The sequence below is a fragment of the Orycteropus afer genome, unplaced genomic scaffold (genome assembly GCF_000298275.1).
Source record: "Orycteropus afer afer isolate SDZICR_OR568_19922 unplaced genomic scaffold, OryAfe1.0 scaffold00136, whole genome shotgun sequence".
NCBI lineage: Eukaryota > Metazoa > Chordata > Mammalia > Tubulidentata > Orycteropodidae > Orycteropus > Orycteropus afer.
Genome location: NW_006921723.1, coordinates 7,401,450 through 7,420,740, shown reverse-complemented (window position 1 = coordinate 7,420,740; position 19,291 = coordinate 7,401,450). Strand labels below are relative to the sequence as shown.

At 48.6% G+C, this 19,291-nt stretch overlaps 1 protein-coding gene across 1 annotated transcript in view; it reads left to right on the top strand.

The window, feature by feature from the left end:
• The window catches only part of LRRC47 (leucine rich repeat containing 47), a 20,887-nt gene extending 2,354 nt beyond the window's left edge, over positions 1-18,533 (top strand). Inside the window, exons 2-8 of the mRNA XM_007945528.2 lie at positions 3,288-3,909; positions 13,339-13,800; positions 15,686-15,802; positions 16,615-16,730; positions 17,568-17,670; positions 18,003-18,092; positions 18,285-18,533. Coding sequence (XP_007943719.2) covers positions 3,288-3,909; positions 13,339-13,800; positions 15,686-15,802; positions 16,615-16,730; positions 17,568-17,670; positions 18,003-18,092; positions 18,285-18,533 — 1,759 coding nt within the window. The remainder of the gene's footprint in view (positions 1-3,287; positions 3,910-13,338; positions 13,801-15,685; positions 15,803-16,614; positions 16,731-17,567; positions 17,671-18,002; positions 18,093-18,284) is intronic.
• The last annotated feature ends 758 nt before the right edge of the window (positions 18,534-19,291 follow it).

Sequence of the window (19,291 nt, the reverse complement as noted above, 5' to 3'; positions counted from 1 at the left end):
ATGTAAATATTCATGCTATATGTCTGTCTATTGTTTGGCTGGAAGCCACAGGAGTGAGTTCAGTTCCAGACCTGAATGGTAGCTAGAAGCCATAGTCTCTGGAGTCTCACCAGGCTCTATCAGACCAGTAAACCTAGTCTTTTTTGTTTTTTATGATTTTGACTTTTGTTCCACTTTATTTTCTCACTCTATCAAGGATCTCCTGCACTGACCCCTCTACAAATGCTCAACAGTAGTAGCTGGGCACCATCTAGTTCTTCTGGGCTCATGGTCATATAGGCTAAGGATCACATGGTCTTCTAGTCCCTGGACTAATTGTTTCCATGTGTCTTTGGTTTTCTTCAGTCTTCTTTGCTTTGGACAGGGAGAGACCCATTGTTGCAAGTAGATGGTCACTTGCAAGGGTGATGGAATTTTTGTTGCTTTTTATCAACTAATAAATACATCCAAAGAATTTATAGAAATCAAATAAGGTATTGCATTAGGTAAATCTGCTGCAAAAGATCTCTTTTCAAAAGGAAATATGTCACTTTAAGGACCAAGGTGTGCCTGACTCAAGCCATGGTCTTTTTAGTCACCTCACATGCATGCAAATGCTAGGTGATGAATGAGGAAGACCAAAGAGGAACAGATGCCTATGAATCATGGTGTTAGTGAAGAATATTGAATGTACCATGGACTGCCAGAAGAATGAACAGGTATTGGAAGAAGTACAGACTGAATGCCCCTTAGATGTAAGGATGATGAAACTTTGTCTCATGTACTTTGGACATATTATCAGGAGGGACCTGTCCCTGGAGAAAGCCATCATGGTTGGTAAGGTAGAAGGTTTGCAAGAAAGAGGAAGATCCTCAAGGAGATGGATTGACACAGTGGCTGCAACAATGTACTCAAATACAGCAATGATTGTGAGGGTGCAGGACCAGGTAGTATTTTGTTCTGTTGTACATAGGGTCACAGAGTCAGACCAGCTCGGTAGCACTTAACAACAACAACATGAATAAGCTATAAAGAAAAAGCATAAAACAAGTGGCCAAGTACCTTCAGCTCACCTTATGAAACAAGATCTGATCAGCCCTTTAGTAGTTCCTGTATGTTCCCTCCTGCTCCGTGTTGTTGCTGCCATTGAGCTGTTGCCTGTCTCATGATGATTCCATGCACATGGAATGAAAAACTTTGCTTTATGGAAATAACGTATCAACATTTGGTTTTCCTCATAGATTAACCACATATATATGCACTCTAAATAATATATTCTCGAGTGTTACTTTTTTTTTAAGCTATATAGGTGGGATCATACTATTTGCATTCTTCTGTGATCTTTTTCCCTCTACAAAATGTTGATCATCATTTATATTGTTAGGTGTAGCTTAGCATTCATCTTCAATGTGCTAATTAATTTCTGGGAGCTCTGGTAGCATAGTGGCTAATGCACTTGACTGCTAACCAGAAGGCTGGCGGTTCAAACCCACCAGCCACTCCTCAGAAGGAAGATGGGTCGATCTACTTCCATAGTGATACTGCCTTGGATACCCAAGGAGGGGTCGCTATGAGTCAGGTCCTACTCAATGGCAAACAACAATAACAACAATTAATTTCTAGAATGTCTCACAATTTATCCATTCTCCTGTTGAGGCACATTTGAGTTTTCTCCAGTGTTGGCTACTGTACCCCCTTTACCATTCTTATAGATTGTCACTCACTGCCATCGAGTCAATTCTGATTCATAGAGACCATCATTGGGTTTCCAAGGCTACAAATCTTTATGGAAGTAGATTGCTTCATCGTCTTCCCATGGAGCAGCTGGTGGGTTTGAACCACTGACCTTCTGGTTAGCAGCCAGCTGTCTTACCCACTATGCTGCCAGAGTTCCTAATTTGTCAAAATGTCCTATAATCCCATGAGCCACTAGATCCTTGCACAAAAATCTATACAGGAAGAACTAAGGCAGCAGGGAGGAAAATAACTCCTGGGAATTAAAAGTCACCAACAGTGTGTGTATTCTTTAAAGAAATCCCTGGGAGGCTGAAAATTCTTTTGAATTGGTGGTGTGTGTGGCTTCAGTAGGACAGAGAGGGCAGTTGTAGCTGGCCCTAAAAGGACAGGCTGGAAGGAGGTTCAAAGTCCTTCTCTCATGTCTCACATTGCCTGGGACAGTCATTCTTGCCCCTCACAGATAGAATCAGCCACAATAGTAACCAAGACAAAAATCCTTCTTTTCTGGGTTTGTTGTGGGTGAGAGGTGGTTCAGGGCAGCACAAAAAGCCTCGGAAACCCAAGGAGGGGTCGCTATGAGTCAGGGCTGACTCGAGGGCACATAACAACAACAACAACAAGGGGAAAATACCATACATTCACAATTGCCTTATAATATTAAACAGTAACACAAAAGATGTTTAACCACATCCTCAAACGGATGAATCCCAGGGGCACAATGTTCAACCAAAGAAACTAGGTGCCAAAGAGCACATATTGTACACTAAAAACAGGCAAACTATCCTGTGCTGTTAAAATCAAAACATCTGTTCCCTTGGGGCAGGAGAACTCTTGGAGGGACTGGTATAACCTGTCACTTGTTGTAGGTTCTGCTTACATGGATTTGTTCAGTTTGTGCAAAATTCAGTGAGTGTACACTTACAATGTGTGCATTTTCTGTATGCATATTACACTTCAATGAAAATTCAGCAATCTCAAAATAACACAGCTGAAAACCCTGCTGGGATGAGGAATTGTTGAAAACAGGCGCAGACGAAGTAGCTAGCAGCCAGGGCATTAAGTCCTCCTTATTTCCTACTCCAAACGCCCCGGGGTAGTGGATCATAAGACAGGATAACGAATTCTTCCCCAAGCTGCTTCAGGGAAACTTTTTCTTTTTAATACCGATGCCCAGGCCACAGCCCAGACCAATTAGCTCAGAATCTCTAGACGTGGGACCCGGGCATCAGTAGTTTGTAATCTGCAGGTGATTCCAAGTAAGAACTACTACTCTGAAGGTTTGACACTCGATCCAGAAGGCATCCTGGTGGGCTGACCTGGTGCGAGTGGTCAGTGTGGGTTTCGAGACCTCGGAGGCATTTTTCTGGCCATCCTGTCTCGAACTAAGACAGACAGGTGAGGAATTTTTAGGCCTCTGCCCCCGGCTCCATTTGGGAGAACATTCTTCTCTTCTCTACAGCACACGCTGCTGACTCTCTAACATTCGAGCCTTTTCTTCATGGTTTCTTCCGGCGTGGACAGGAAGTGACGTCACACTGACCCGGAAACACCCAGGGGTTTTCTGCGGACAGTGGTGGTGCAATGGCGGCTGCGGTGTCTGAGGCCTGGCCCGAGCTGGAGCTGGCGGAGCGGGAGAGGCGGCGGGAGCTGCTGCTAACAGGACCCGGACTGGAGGAGCGCGTGCGGGCGGCGGGAGGGCGGCTTCCCCCGCGGCTCTTCACGTTGCCGCTCTTGCATTACTTGGAGGTGAGCGGCTGCGGGAGCCTGCGCGAGCCGGGGCCGGGTCTGGCACAGGGTCTCCCGCAGCTGCACAGCTTGGTGCTGCGGCGTAACGCGCTGGGGCCGGGCCTGAGCCCCGAGCTCGGGCCGCTGCCCGCTCTGCGGGTGCTGGACCTGTCGGGCAATGCATTGGAGGCGCTGCCTCCAGGCCAGGGACTGGGCCCTGCCGAGCCGCCCGGCCTCCCGCAGCTGCAGAGTCTCAATCTCAGCGGCAACCGACTGCGCGAGCTGCCCGCCGATCTGGCGCGCTGCGCGCCTCGCCTGCAGACCCTCAACCTCACCGGCAACTGTTTGGACTGTTTCCCCGCCGCGCTTTTCCAACCCGGAGCGCTGCCCCTGCTTAGCGAACTGGCAGCTGCAGACAACTGCCTCCGAGAGCTCAGCCCTGACATCGCCCACCTGGCCTCGCTCAAGGTCAGTGGGGCTGTGCGGGCGGGGCGGGATGGGGACTTGCAGTCGTCACGGAGAGAACTTTTTGGTGCAGTTGTCCCCCGTGCCTCCCCTGAGGGCATTGAGCCTAGAAATTCCTGCTGGGCTGGAACAGCCAGCTCCTTTGTCATCGCCTCTAGAAGCATTTCAGGACCCTGCGGCCCCCCCCCCCAACCAGACCACGATGCTGGGGTTGTTGCCTAAGCTCCCCCTACATTTGTTCACAAATGTACTTTAATACATAACATATTCTGTAATTGTTAGCAGGTCTAGAACACTGACCCTTGTTGAATTTTCTGTATCTCCACTTGGTTTTTCCAGCCGGGTGGTCTGATTTCCGCGTTGCGCCTGGGAGGCACGTTAAGTAATCTCAGGTCCAGTCCAGCTTCAAGAATGGGAATACCAGGAGGTGGTTCCTTTTTTTTTCCCCCTCCCATTTGTGATATATTCTTTTGTGTGTGGGTGTGTGTGATTTGGGTGAAAGTTTACAGAGCAAATTCACTTTCCATACAGCAGTTCACATTCACTTTGTCTCATGATGTTACCGGACGCCCGGTGCGCAGTCAGGCGAAAATAGTTTACACACCGAGATTGAGAGGAGAGAAAATTATTTATTGCATAGCAGCAGTGCAAGGAGTTAGGGGTAGATAGTACCCAGATCTTACCTCCCCAAGATGCCATCAAAACAGTTTTTGTTTTTCAGAAGAGGGGGTTGTGCATATTCACAAAAGGTTGAGGAATTTGGGGCGTGAATGTGAAATGAGTGAAGAGTCACTGGTTTCTTGTTATCAGTTGATTAGGGGCTGGGGTAGAGGGGAGAGGGTCAGCAATTAACTTTTGTTCCCTTATGTTCTGGGGCCAGAGTTAATTTACAAGTTGTTTCTAAAATACTTTTAGCAAGTCTATCATCTGCAGGAAGGAATGTTTTCCATTCAGTTCTTTAAGGAACTGAATACTCATCTGCCCTTGGTGGGAAAGCAGTTGGGGGTAATCCAGTTTACTTATTCCCCTGCAGGGTCTTATCTAATTATCTGTCTTAACCAGGGTGGGGGAAATAGTTGGGAGAAATCCAGTCCACCTATCTATTCCCATCCAGGTGGGGGCAGGGGATAGCACTCTGTTTCAATGACATTGACCACAATTTACCACAATGCTCCCCTCCCACTTCCTCCCAATAGTTACCTCTTCCCTGTGTCCATCCCTCCATGCACTCCTGCCCCCTGAGCTGTCTCCCTGTGCAAAAACAGCCCTTCTTTCTCCCATGATTGTTCTCTCCAAGGAGAGTGTCTACCTCAAGTAAATGTTCAACTCATATGCCTGTGTTTTGTTTGGCTGGAAGCCACAGGTGTGGATTCAATTCCAGACCTGAAGGGCAGCTAGGGGCCATAGTCTCAGTGGTTCCACCAGGCTGTATCGGACCAGCAAACCGCCCCCCCCCTTTTTTTTTCCTCCAAATGATTTTTGAGTTTTGTTCCACATTGTTCTCCCTCTCTATCCAGGATCTCTTACATAGATCCCCCTCCGAGTGGTTGACAGTGGTAGCCGGGCACCATCTAGTTCTGGTCTCATAGTCTTATACTGTGGTGCCCAGGCTGTAAAGGAGAATTTCGGAAGAGAAGAAGACGCCAACCCACGCCAATGCAAATGCAATAGGACAGTTTATTAGCTAACTTAAGTCAGGGTCTCTGCCCTTACCAGGTCAGTGGCTTAAGCAAAAGACCCCGTACCCCGTTTCTTTCTCCAATTTATGGAACAGTATGGGGAGGGGCAGCACCGGGGCGAGAGGGTACAGGTGATTGGTTGTTGCTAAGGGATTCAGGGCAGTGATCTAAGATGTTGGGGGACGTAAAGAAACTCCTCCCGGCTCCAAAGTTCACTTAGGAAAATATTATCTAGGGAGGATGCGGCTCAGATATGGGGGAGACTTTTAGGAGTCGCGCAAATCTCTGATACATGCTGAATCCGGATGGCTTTTGTGATGCGTGCTGAGTTCGGAGGAAGTTCCTTGATACCTGCTGAGACTGGAGGGCAGATAAAGGCCCTAAGGAGTGTTTAGAATTACAAAAGTTCTGTTAGCACTACTGACACTAAAAGTTTCTGGTTAAAGATTTTCCTGGAGGCTGCTAGAACTCTGGCTTCAGATTGACTCACAATATGCTAAGGATTGCATTGTGTACCAGTTGCTAGGACTAATTGTTTCTGTGAATTTTTTGTTTTCTTCATTCTTCTTTTCTCTGGATGAGGAGAGGCCCATCATTGCATCTAGATGGCAGCTTGCAAGGTTTTAAGATCCCCGTTGCTACTCATGAGGTAGTTCTTTAGGGGACCAATAAAGTAATAGTAGCAAAGGCCTCTGTTCCACTCACCTCCCTTGTCCCCAGCACATGGTGCTGACTCCTCAGACTGTTGTGAATGTCCTGACTCTTTCCCACTCCAGCTGTTTGGAACAGGATGCCGAAGAGGTGCTTATCCCATTGCTGTACTTTTTACTCTCCAGGTAATTACCTACCAGTAAAATGGCTTCATTGCCCCGGCCTCTGGCTCCCTGAGCGTGGCTTTCCTCTTTAGTGGAGAAATAAGAACCTGGATAGCCCTTCTCATTTGCATGCATCCTTTCACTTTGGTTCTGTTGTCCAGTGGGCTGAACTGCCAGAGTGGTGGTAAGCCAAGGGTGAGATGGCACCCTCACATCACTTTTGCTTGCATTTTTATGTTGCTTTTTCCCAGTCCTGTGTCATTGTCCCTCTGAGGCTGAGGAGGGGATGGTGTGAAGATGATGTTACCGGTTGCATTGTAGAAGAGGCAAGGTGGGCAGCTCAACCTTTATCTCTAACTTCATAGCAATAATCAACGTGAATCCAGTTCCTAACTAGACGTGGATCCAGGCCTCACCATCCCACATTTCCACTTATCATCAGCTACTTCCATGGCAATTCTTCTCTCTGACCTTGACCACCCAGAGTTAGGTCAGACCTCATCCCCAGCTATCCAGAACATCCCTGGCCACCTGAGGGTAGGTCATCAAGGAGCAGCCATAGGCTCAGGAGTCTGTACCAGTTCAGGAATCAGACCAGCTGGACTCTCTCTCATTCTCTCTCATCCCCTGGGACTAGATCACAAGCTAAACAAACCAACCAAACTCACTGCCCTAGAGTTGGTCCTGACTCATGGCGACCCTGCCTTGGGTTTCTCTGTGGAAGTGGATTGCCTAGTCTTTCTCCTGAGGAGTGGCTGGTGGGTTACAAGCTAGAAGGACTCTTATCTTTATTCCTCAACTGCCCATGTAGCCTTTCTCTACCACCCGGAGCTGAGTCTACACAAATAGACTGCATTGCCAACCCCTCAGGGCTCATTGCCTTTGTGGGTTTGTTAATTCTCTAGAACAGTTCACAAAATTCACAGTCTGTTACTTATACTTACCACCAAAAACCAAACTCACTGCCATCAAGTCGAATCCAACTCACAGCGACCCCTCCTTGGGTTTCTGAGGCATATCACTATGGAAGTAGATTGCCCAACCTTCCTTCCGAGGAGTGGCTGGTGGGTTTGAACCGCCAGCCTCTGGTTAGCAATCAGATGCCTTAGGCACTGCACCACCAGAGCTCCCACTTATACTTACAGTTACCCATTTATTATAATCAGAAATGACAGGAGCATAGAGATGCATCAGGCGCGGTCTGGGAGGGTTTCAGCATGGGGCCACCACTAGCACCAGGGATGTGCTGCTCCCTCCCCTGGCCTGGATTATCTCACTGATCCAGGAGGCCCCAGGAGACTGCTCCAAGGTTTGGAGTCCCCTAGTCATTAGGACTTGAATGACTATGCATGACTACAGCAGGTGCCCTCCCTTCCTGAAGTTAGTTTGACAGGTGTGGGTCCTTTGTAGCCTCTTCTTGCCAGGTTAGTTTGGAAAAAAAGCATCTTGATAGCTTTGGTTCTTTTCAGAAACAAGAGCCAAAGGGCCAAACCAAGTTCTTTGCCCCACAGGTGGATGGGACACGGATTCCTATAATTTCTGCAATGGGCCAGGACAATACAATGATTAGTGGAAAGACCATACCATCCAAGATTCCTATTGTTCCCATTGAGGGTCGTGGCCACTTGTGTTGTCCATTGTGGCCCGCAGAATAGGGTTGCAAGATGACTGCTGGGTGTCGGCATGGCCCCAGCATATATGGTATTGTTAAGACGCGACCAGTAGAACTCTTTTTCCATAGTTAAGATTCATAGAAAAATTAAACTTTGATTTTGAAGTCTCTTGTCCCATGACAAGAGAAATTGAAGTTAAAATTTTTTTCCACTTTTGCTCAGTTGCTGTCAGAGACTGTGGGGCTCTCTTGGGTATGTGGGCAAGGCTGGTTCACTCTGCAGCTGGTGCCTGAGCCATCTTCACTAGAACTGAGACAGCTTCTCCAAAGAGGAATTGGTTTGTCTCAAGTTTGTCATAGCCACAGAATTAGGATCCTTTCCCCAATAGCAAAAAAGCAGCACTTCTGTGCAAAAGTAATATTTCAGGAATGCAATCTGTGTTTTGACCTTGAGTTAGATACAGCCCCTTCGTCACTGTGTAAGCCATCAGTCACAGTAGAGTGTGTGTTACTGGTGGGAAGAGAGTACTGTATTGTAACACAGAAATGCTTTATACAATTTATTTTTGCAAACCAGGCAACCAACCCTCTCGCATGTTAGTTTCCTTTGTTTGGTGTGCACATCGTATGCATGGGCACGTTATATGCAAAAAAATATGGTAAGCAGTGAGAAGGAAACTGTCAGCTCCAGACCAGATGCTGGGAGTGACTCCACACTTAGGGAGGAATCCTCCCACTAAGAGATGCTGCTCATATCCTTTAGGGGTCTGAGTGCATAGCTCACACCTCTGTCAGAAGGTTAGGGCTGGACACTGCTGTTGTCTTGCATGTCTGTACCTCCCACCTCAGGGGATTCCCTGAGGCTCCCTTCTTCCCTTTAGCATTGATAGTTGTGTGAAATTGACTTTTCGTTTCCCCCATTGGATCTGCTGGTACAGGTGCACAGTGCTGGGCTGAGGGCAGTATTGGTGTAGGGTGGTTTCCAAGTTTGTTGGCAGGTTCTCTGTGTTTCTGACAAGGCCCCCTCAACATCCCATGTCCCACTCTTGCACTTCTCTGTGCTCCCGCAGCACCCCAAGGCAGGTCATGAGTGGCCTGGGTGCCACCATGGGTGCAGCCACTGCTTGCTGCTCTGAAATGCCCTTCATTCGGTGACTAGCTGCTGAAAGAAGACACCACCCCCCACCCACCCCCATCCCCAGTCCCCATACACGTTTGTTTGCCCTTTGTGGAGAATCCTTAGCAGATGGCAGGCTCTGTGCTGTCTGGTTCTGGTTGATGCTTGGAACACCTGAGCACTCAGGAGCCCTGGGAGGCACAGACCCACCACATAAAAGAAAAAAAACCCACTGCCATCAAGTCAGTTCCAACTCAAAGCATCCCTGTCGGACAGGGTAGAACAGCTCCATGGGATTTCTAAGTCTATAAATTTTTATGGAATCAAACTGCTTTATCTTTCACCCATGGAGCTACTGATGGATTTGAACCAGTGACCTTTTGGTTAGTAGCTGAATACTTTAGCCACTGTGCCAGTAGAGCTCCTCTCCCCCTGCCGCAACCAAACCCTTGCTTTTCTTCTTCTGCTGCCGTCCCCAGGTCTTCAGTAACTTGCTTTTCTTTGGTAGAAGAAAAGCATCCCATTCTGCCATGTTTTCCTGCAGCAGTGAGATTTTAGCGGAGTGGAGTTCCCACACTGTTTGACAAGAGCCTTTTAAGCAGAGCACACCACAATGGAGGCAGCTCATGGCCTCTGACCAGCCCTTTCCTGTCCCTCCCAGCCTGCTGGTGGGCTGGGGTAGGCTTGCTCCTGACCATGTGGCCCACTGGACCAGCCCAGGCTTCTTCTCATGACACAGGCAGGTTCTAAGAGCAAAACCAGAGCACTCTAGAAGCCTGGGTGCCGAGCAGGCTTCCTGTACGTGGGCTGTGAGTTAGTAAAAAGCACCACCAGGCCAGCCCAGACTCAGGGGCTGAGGAAGCACCCTGCTGCTTGGTGGGAGGAACTGCAGGCCACACTGAGGTGGTGGGATACCAGGAGGTCATTCATTGGCACCCCCAGTCCCCTTAGGCTGCCTTACCCAGTCCCACATTCAAAGTGGAAAAAGTCCTGGAGAGGCACAAATAATTTTTTGTATTAACTCAGGTTTCTATTCAGTACTCCTTAGGAGGTGCTTCTGTGGGGTTTGCTGTAACTGAAGACTGCACTGTTAAACTGAAGACTACTACATGTGCCTGGAGGACTCCATGTTCCCTTTGCTTTGGGTGCTACAGTCTTTGTAGGTGAAATCTGGTTCTGTGTCTTAGAGTGGCTGCTTCCCCGTGTCCTAGAGGAGTGCATGTCCCCTGCTCCCTTTGATTAGACCCTGTTTGATCAGAGCCTGTTCTGGAGAGGCTCCCACTCCTTGAGGTTCTACCCCCTCTGACAGTGCACCCACTGCTGTTCTGTCCGCTCACCAGACTGGGACACCCTCTTTCTCACACCATGGCACTTTCTCTGCTTCTGGGCAGACCCCATTGCTCAAGCCAGAGAATTCCAGGCATTTCCTTTTTTGTATCCTTCATAACTTGAGGTTTGTGGAATTCCGTTAAAATCATCCTTCACACTAGCAGAGACTTGGAGTCATAAGGGCCCCTGCTCGTCTTTCCTGCCCATGAATAGAAGCTGCTGCCCACTGGGGTTCAGCCTGAGGACCGGGCTCTCCCATCCGGTTGTGGTTAGGGCTCTTGTCTTGGCAAGCTGACCGTATGGGAATGTGTGCTTTGGTGTGCAGAGCCCACACGGGCCACCAGTGAGGGGCCCATGGTGCTGGCGTCTGTGAGTCAGGATGCAGCCAGATAGGTGAGGGCTGAGCCGACATCATCACCTGACAACCACCAGAGCCCTGGCCCTCCTCTGACCTTGCCTTCACCTGCCAGCTCTCTGGGCACAGGCTCACTCCCCAAACCAGGTAACACGGTTTCCTCCAGCCCCCCAAGGGTCAGCTCCTAGCAGTGTGGAACATGGCCAGTCCAGAGCTTCCCCACTGGCCCTGGAGGAAACGAGAAAGAAGCCAGGGACTGTCAGTGCCTGGTGGCCCCTGTCCAAGGCTGTTGCTGCTGACCCAGTCACTGGAAAGAGAGCCGAGGGGAGGTGGCTGGAAAAGGCCCTCGTCCCTTGTTAACTTTTCCCTCCTACATAAGGACTGAGCTGTAGGAATGCTGCAGTTACCAGCAGGGAAATTGTAATCGAGCAAGAAGAGAGATGTTTGAGTAAGAAAAGAGTTTTAATAGTTGGTATTGGCAATTAATCATTGATCTTCTCTTTGGAACCACTTGAAAGAAGAAGACAAGATAGTGTACCCACCAGTGTCACAGTAACTTTACAACCCCCACCTGCTAGTGCAGGTGACTCCTCAGTGTCCTGGAGTCTGACCAATCAGATTAGTCCCTGCCCACCCTACCCCTCCACCTCCTGCCCAGGTTCTAGGAAGCTGCCCTCTGAGTATGTGAGGTGGCTGCTTTGATCTTGTCATCAATTCAGGGATGCCAGTGGCACCTAAGGAGCTCTGGTGGCATAGTGCCTAAGGTGCCTGACTGCTAACCAGAAGGCTGGCAGTTCAAACCCACCAGCCACTCCTCAGAAGGAATGTTGGGCAATCTACTTCCATAGTGATACTGCCTCAGAAACCCAAGGAGTGGTTGCTATGAATCGCGTCTGATTCGATGGCACATAACAACAACAACAACAGTGGCACCTGGTGTCGTGTCAGAGTCTGATCACGGATAGGTGAAGATTCTTTAATGTAGGCGGACCACGTCCTGAGCATCTTTATGACACAGCAGGGTCCTGACCCTTCTGGGTCATAGGAAGGGCTGAGAACCCCTCTTGTGTTGAAAGACAGTTTGCCCTTTTCATTCTCACATGAAAAATGGGAATGCTGCATATTGCTGGTGACTTTGAATTTCAGCAAGAATAGGGATGTTATTTGCTGACTTTGCTGTATGCTTCTTTTTAGCTTATTTAAATTAAAAATAATAATAACTTTGTACCGTTTAGTAGGGAACCTGTTTCTCAACCTAAACCCACTGCCAACGAGTTGGATCCGACTCATAGAGACCCCATCTTGGGTTTCTGAGGTGGTATCACTATGGAAGTAGATTGCCCAACCTTCCCTCTGGGGAGTGGCTGGTGGGTTTGCACCACCAGCCTTCTGGTTAGCAGTCAAATGCCTTAGGCACTATGCCACCAGAGCGCCCATTCTCAACCTAAAGAAGTACTTACTATTTCTGAAGCAAGTTCACGTTTCATAACCAAGCTTTGCACCCGTCCCTCATTTATCCTTTTCCCCTTAACCTAATGATTGGTCAGAAATTTTGCTGTAATTGTTACCATCAGGGAACTTGTAACTGAGCAAGGAGAGTATGTTAGACTGGGTTCTCTAGAGAAACAAAAACCAGCAAAGCTTATAGAGAGAGAGAGAACACAGTCATCCAATCCCATCATGGGAGCAACCACACAGAACTGGGGTCCAGCCAAGTTGACTCACAGCTCCAACTATCACAAAGAGTAAGATGTTTGAATATGAAAAATATTTCAATAGCAAGTGTTCTTAACTGCTCATTGCTAAAGGAACCCTGGTGGTAAAGTTGAGCCCTTGGCCCCTAGCTAAAAGATTGGTGGTTTGAACCCACCCAGCACTTCTACAGGAGAAAAGACCAGGAGGTCTGCTCTCATAAAAATGGTGGTTGTTCTGTGCCATCAAGTCAGTTCTGACCGATAGCCACACCATAAGGCAGAGGAGAAGTGCCCCCTTGGACTTCTTAGGCTGTAATCTTTACTGGAGCAAATTGCCAGGTCTTTCCTCCCACTGAGTAGCTGATGGGTTCAAAATGCCAACCTTACAATCAGCAGCCAAGTGTTTAACCATTGAACCACCAGGGCTCCTTTTCATAAAGATTACAGCCTAGAAGTTTTTATGAGGCAGTTCTCCATTGTCACATGGGGTCATTGAATAGACTAACAAGAACAGCATAGTTCACCCCTTCCCATTAGCAGATTTCTTTGGGCTTGTGATGTCATCAGTGAGGAGAGTGTTGGTGATGAGATGCAATGTAGAACTGGCTGTGTGTGCAGGTGCATAATGTAGCAGGAAGCCTGATCTCCTTTTGTTGTAGTTGCAGCTCCTGGGAGGCATCTTAGACGAAAATGGGGGCCTCTTGCTGAGTGTCAATGTTCTTTGACATGTCTCTTGAGATGAGACCACTGGCACCCACGATGAAGGTCCACACATCCCTGACCATGTCCCAAAGCCTAATAGTCTGACTTGTCCCTGCTCTGTCCTCCCAGACGCTGGACCTCTCCAACAACCAGCTGAGTGAGATCCCAGCTGCGCTGGCCGACTGCCCCAAGCTCAAGGAGATCCACTTTGAGGGGAACAAGCTGAGGGACAAGCGCCTGGAGAAGATGGTGAACGGCTGCCAGACCAAGTCTATCCTGGAGTACCTGCGCGTCGGTGGCCGGGGTTGTGGGAAGGGCCGAGCCAAGGCCGAGGGTGCCGACAAGGAGGAGAGCAGGAAGAAAAAGAGGGAGAGGAAACAGAAGAGGGAGGGCGGCGATGGGGAGGAGAGGGAGCTGGAAGCTGCGCAAAGGCTGCTGGTCAGGGTCCTGCACGTCTCTGAGAACCCCGCGCCCCTGATGGTGAGCGTGCAGCCCGAGGTCAGGGATGTGCGACCCTTCATTGTGGGTGCCGTCGTGAGAGGCATGGACCTGCAGGCTGGAAATGCACTCAAGCGCTTCCTCACCGCCCAGGTAGGGTCCATGCAGGCTAGTGTCTGTAGCTAGATAGGGGAACGCTTGGGGGGCGTGGTGGGCGGGAATGAGGAGGGTGTGTTAATGAGGAGGAAGTGGAGCACAGGGTTTGGCTTTGTGTGCCTTGGTTTCCTCACTGGGAATGGAAGCGAGGCAGGGTACGGCTCAGCGGGTGCTGGAGGGGATGGTGTGAGGGGATGTGCCCCATGCCATGTTTTGTGCGTGAGTTCATGTGCCATCATCCTCAGGTGGGGAGTAAGAGCTGTCAGAAGAGGTATATTGTTAAAAAATCAAGAATGCTCCCTCCTTTGTGGGGAAAAAAAAATTGTCTATTTTGTTACTGTTGAGGATACACACAGCAAAACATACACCAGTTCAACAGTTCCTGCATAAACAAACAGTTCAGTGATATTGATGACATTCCTTGAGTTGGGCAACCCCTCTCACCCCCCTTTTCTGAGTTGTTCCACCCTCATTAACAGTGAACTCACTGCCCCCTAAGGGTCCTGTCTAATCTTTCCAGTTGCTGTTGTCACTTTGATCCCACAGATAGTTCTTCAAAGAGCACCATGCCCGAGGCAGGTATTTTCCCCGGTTAAGCTGAACTGGTCCTTTGGCTTGAACAAGACTTCAGGGGATATTTTGGTTTAAGTGTAAAGATTATCTCAGGGCAGTAGTTTCAGGGGTTTCATGTAGCCTCCATGGCTCCAGGAAGGGGTGCCCCATTTTAACAGACATCCAGACCCGTGATCTGTTCCATATACAATCCTGCCTAGGTCAGGAGAGTGGCTGCATACTTGTGAAGATAGTTTTATTGAAATTGGAAGTTGGTTGAATTTCTTGGATTTTCTGATCCTGGTAGATTTTCTGGTTTCTGCCTCAAATGGCACTCTTATTTATATATGTATATGTGACAGTATTAAAACCATCAGTTGCTGAGTAGTGCAGGTGGGTAACATGCTCAGCTGCTGACTGAGATGTTGAGGGTTCGAGTCCTCCCAGAAGTGCCTTGACAGCAAGGCCTAGAGGTCTACTTCCAAAAAACGAGCCATTGAAAACCTGTGGAGCACAGGGATACATACGGGCTAGCCGTGAGTTAGGGGTGATTCAATGGCTTTTTTTTTTTTTTTTTTAATTAAAATCATTTTTTTTTTTTTTTTTTAATTGTGATTTGGGTGAAGATTTACAGAGCAAATTCACTTTCCATACAGCAGTTCACATATACTTTGTCTCATGTCATTGACCACAGTTTACCACAATGCAACAGCTCCCCTCCCACTTCCTCCCAATAGTTACCTCTTCCCAGTGTCCATCCCTCTATACACTCCTGGCCCCTGAGCTGTCTCCCTGTGCATAAGCAGCCCATCTTTCTCTCATGATTTTTCTCTCCAAGGAGAGGTAAATGTTTAACGCACATGCCTGTATTTTGTTTGGCTGGAAACCACAGATGTGGGTTCAATTCCAGACCTGAAGGGCAGCTAGAGGCCATAGTCTCAGTGGTTCCACCAGGCTCTATCAGACCAGCAGACCTGGTCCCCACCTTTTTTAAGTCATACTTTTGCTTATTTAGTTATAAATTTTAGTTCTTGATCAGTTCTTCGAAATTTCACATATTGTGTTCTAGAATTAGAGAAAGGAGAAATTGTGCTGATGAACAGATAAAATAGTTTTCCTGAATGAGTCCACGGAATAAGTACTTGGTTAGCGAGGCAAAGGAGAGAGCCCCAGGAGGAGCCGTTGGTAGAGGTGAGTGATGAGGCTCTGGGTGATGAAGAACAAGCAATGAAGGCGCCCCACGTGCGCAGGTCAGGCCCAGGACCTGTGCAGACACCTCTCCACTCCTGGGCATGCTGAGATTCACGGATGCTCTGGCCTTGTGTTTTAGACAAAGCTCCACGAGGACCTTTGTGAGAAGAGGACAGCAGCAACCATTGCCACCCACGACCTCAAGGCCATCCGGGGGCCACTGCTGTACGGGGCCCGGCTGCCCCAGGACCTCAAGGTGCCCCACACTGCCGCTTCCTTGGCTGGGAGCTGAGGCTCTACCTTTCAAGGTTTTCCAGAAACCGTCTGTGTGGATGTACAGAGCTTCCAATAATGATTGAGTTAGACTGTTAAAGTAAAACTTGCCACCACATAAAATATGTTCACATAAATAAACACGGGTCAGGTGTGCACTTACTTTGGAAAGCAATTGCTTAACTATTTGAATACTGCTCATCCAAAGGAGGTAGTAATTTGAAAGTCATTTCCTTCATACATTCACCCATGTTTAGCCAGATTTGGGCCCAGTTGCATAACGTCTGGCCTGGAGTTAGTTTTTGTGTGAGTGGTTCCTTTATAGTCCTGCTTGTGTCTGCTGGACCTGGGCAGGGTGCCAGGGTTCCCAGGATGGTGGCGGTCCCTAGGTATCCGCTATGCAAACCTTGATGCAGAGCTCACGCCTGCCTTGGCCTCCTGCAGGTCTGCAGAAACTCAGGTGTGTGTGAGCTGATAAAGGTTAAGCTTGGTTTCAAAGATACTTGAGTATTTGGGCATCCATGTCCCCAAAAGTGACCCCTGGTGGCACCCAGTGTGCCAGCTTGTCGGGTGACCATGTGGTGATGAGGTCAGGTCCACCCTTGGTCAGCTTGATTCCCGCTTGGAATCGCCAGCTCTCCTGGGTCTCCCTTGCTGCCCCAGAGATGACGCAGGACAGCAGAGAGTGGTCATCCGTGTTTAAAACCAGAGTCCATAGGACAGGCGGGTTTGCGGCTGTCATCCTACTGCAGGTCTGTCTTCATAAAGGTTGACTGCAGTTTTCTGCCCTGATAGATTGTCCCATTGGGCCGGCGAGAGATCAAGGCCAAGGATCTGGTGCGGCAGCTCCAGCTGGAGGCTGAAGAGCAGAGGAAGCAGAAGAGGAGGCAGAATGTGTCAGGCCTGCACAGGTCAGTCAGCCTCTGCCCACAGCGGGCCCTGTGAAGAGAGAGACTGGTGGCCATGGTATAAGAGGAGAGTGTGTGTGGCCCTCGGTGTCCTCGGAGGTGTGCCAGCAGCACCACGCACACCACTCTCAAGAGGAGTGAGCACAGCCTGCCATCTTCAGTTTAACTCACTTGCTACTGACCAAACTCCTAAAGTGACTAGAAATTGAAAACTTGTCCCTGTGGTTATATAAAAGAAAACCAGAACGCTCCCTGAACTTCAGTGTTGTTACAGAGTCTTGCATGGGTCAGAGGGAAGTGATGGTAACCATCTCTTGTCTCGATGGGCTCCTCTGGGCCCTGACGCATGGGGAGGTAGGGTGATTCCTCAGTGAAAACCAGGAGGTATTAGTAGTAGTGCAGAGGAGGAGGCTGGTGGTTGGAGTTAAACCAAGTAAGGTGATGCTTCCTCACCTCATCACCACTACCTATGAGATGCCATCACCCAGTAGCATCAGGAAAACTGAAACCTGGCCATAGCATGAGATTTCAGTTTGTCCCAGTTGCTAGCGTGTTGCATTTTATGCAGACCCACATGTTACTAGAACATGCTGCCCGGCAGAGATCCTGGGGCCTGCTCCCGCTCACCCTTTTGATCGTGTGTAACTAGCCCTGCTGCTGTTTGCATGTGAATGTCGGTTTTGGAACACTGTTCTCTGAAGCACAATAGACGTGTGCCATGAGCTCACAGCTAGTTTGTCCACAGACGTTCCACTTGTGCAGTAGTGTGCTGTGGTAAAGTGTAGTGTGTGGTCTCTCGGTATGTGTGCTATGACTCTGACTTGTATTCTCTCTGCACAGATACCTTCACTTATTGGATGGAAAAGACAACTACCCCTGTCTCGTGGACGCAGACGGCGATGTGATTTCCTTCCCGCCTATCACCAACAGTGAGAAGACGAAGGTATGGGGGGGTCCCCACATGCAGTCACACAAGGTGTGCATGATAGAATGCACAGACAGGAAAGGGGTGCACTCAGGACTGGGGTGTGCTCAGGACTAGGGCACACAGGTCTTCAGGGCTGCATGTCGCCATGTCCAGTGGGTGAGGCACCAAGAAGTGTCACATGTACAGGATTCCAGTGTGTTTTTCTTTAGGAAAACAGTCCCATATTGTGTAATACAGACTACACAAATTTTGTACAGATTTTTCTTCAGATTAAATGTTGCAGTTGCTCATGTCTGCTTTTTGATAACTTTGTTGTTTCCTGAAACCTTTCTGATTTTTTGTTTAAGATTAAAAAAACGACTTCTGACTTGTTTTTGGAAGTAACAAGTGCTGCTAGTCTGCAGATATGCAAGGACATCATGGATGCCCTCATTCTGGTGAGTAAGCCCAGACAGCAGTCTCCTGTCATCAGAAGCAGACTTCTGAGCCACAAGGACAGTTGCTGCTCAGTGTCCCCACTGTAGTTCCTGTGCGGCAGCCGCTTGCTGTTGCTTCATTGGGCCCAGAGTAGTATCTCCTCCCCAGGTTACCTGTCATCTCTAGATTCAAAAGGCATTTTTCATTTGCAGAAAATGGCAGAAATCAACAAATACACTTTAGAAAATAAAGAGGAAGAATCGCTCTCAGATACTGAAGTTGATACAGTTCCTGGACAATTTCCGGACCCCAGAACTAACCGAAGTGCTGAAAACAGTGGGACTTCCCTGCTGGTCGTAGAACAGGTCCGGGTGTTGGACATGGAAGGGACCTTGAAGGTGGTATACCCTTCTAAGACAGACCTGGACTTCTCCGCATCCCATATAACTGTGATCCGCTGACCAGCCAGGCCCCCACTTTGGATGCCAGCAGCTGTTTGTCAGAGATTTTGCAGTTAATTTTGCCTATTTTAAAGAGGTTTCTATGTAATGACGTTAAATTATTCATGACATTTTCACCTCCGTATTTTTTTAAGCTGTATACTCTCTGCTCAGTCTTTCGGATGGTCTGTTGTGATCCTGTGTTGTCGTATGCCTAAACTGCCTTCACGATGCCAAAATGCCGAAGCCGTTGTTCTGATGCTTTTCATGAAATTGTTTTACTGGAGGAGCTGGCTGTTGAGAATGCTCTGAAGTCGTGTGGACACATGGCACAGAGCCCTCCTAACCGGGAGCATAGATTGTGGCCGGTGTGACTCGCGTTGTGCACTGTGAAGCTATGTGACGCGTCTTACTTATGTTCAGAACTGATTTGCTACAGTACACACCTGTCTCACTCTCACTGCCAATTGTGAGCTCCAGAACCTCGAATGACATGATGATCTCCACTTTTGCAGTGAACCGTTAATGTTTTCATTAAAAAAAAAAAAAAAATCTTGGCTTAGGCTTGGTGAGGTCGTTTTCCTCCTGCGGTGTGAATGCTCGGGGGTGGTGTGGCGGATCCTGTAGGCATGCAGCTCCGTCACCACTACTGTCACTGGGCTGGGAGAGGGTGACAAGGACGGTCCTGATTGTAACTCATCCCACAGGGCTTGAATATGAAGCCCAAAACCATAGAGTACACATGCCAGACACATGGCTCTTGCACATTTTGTGTTTCA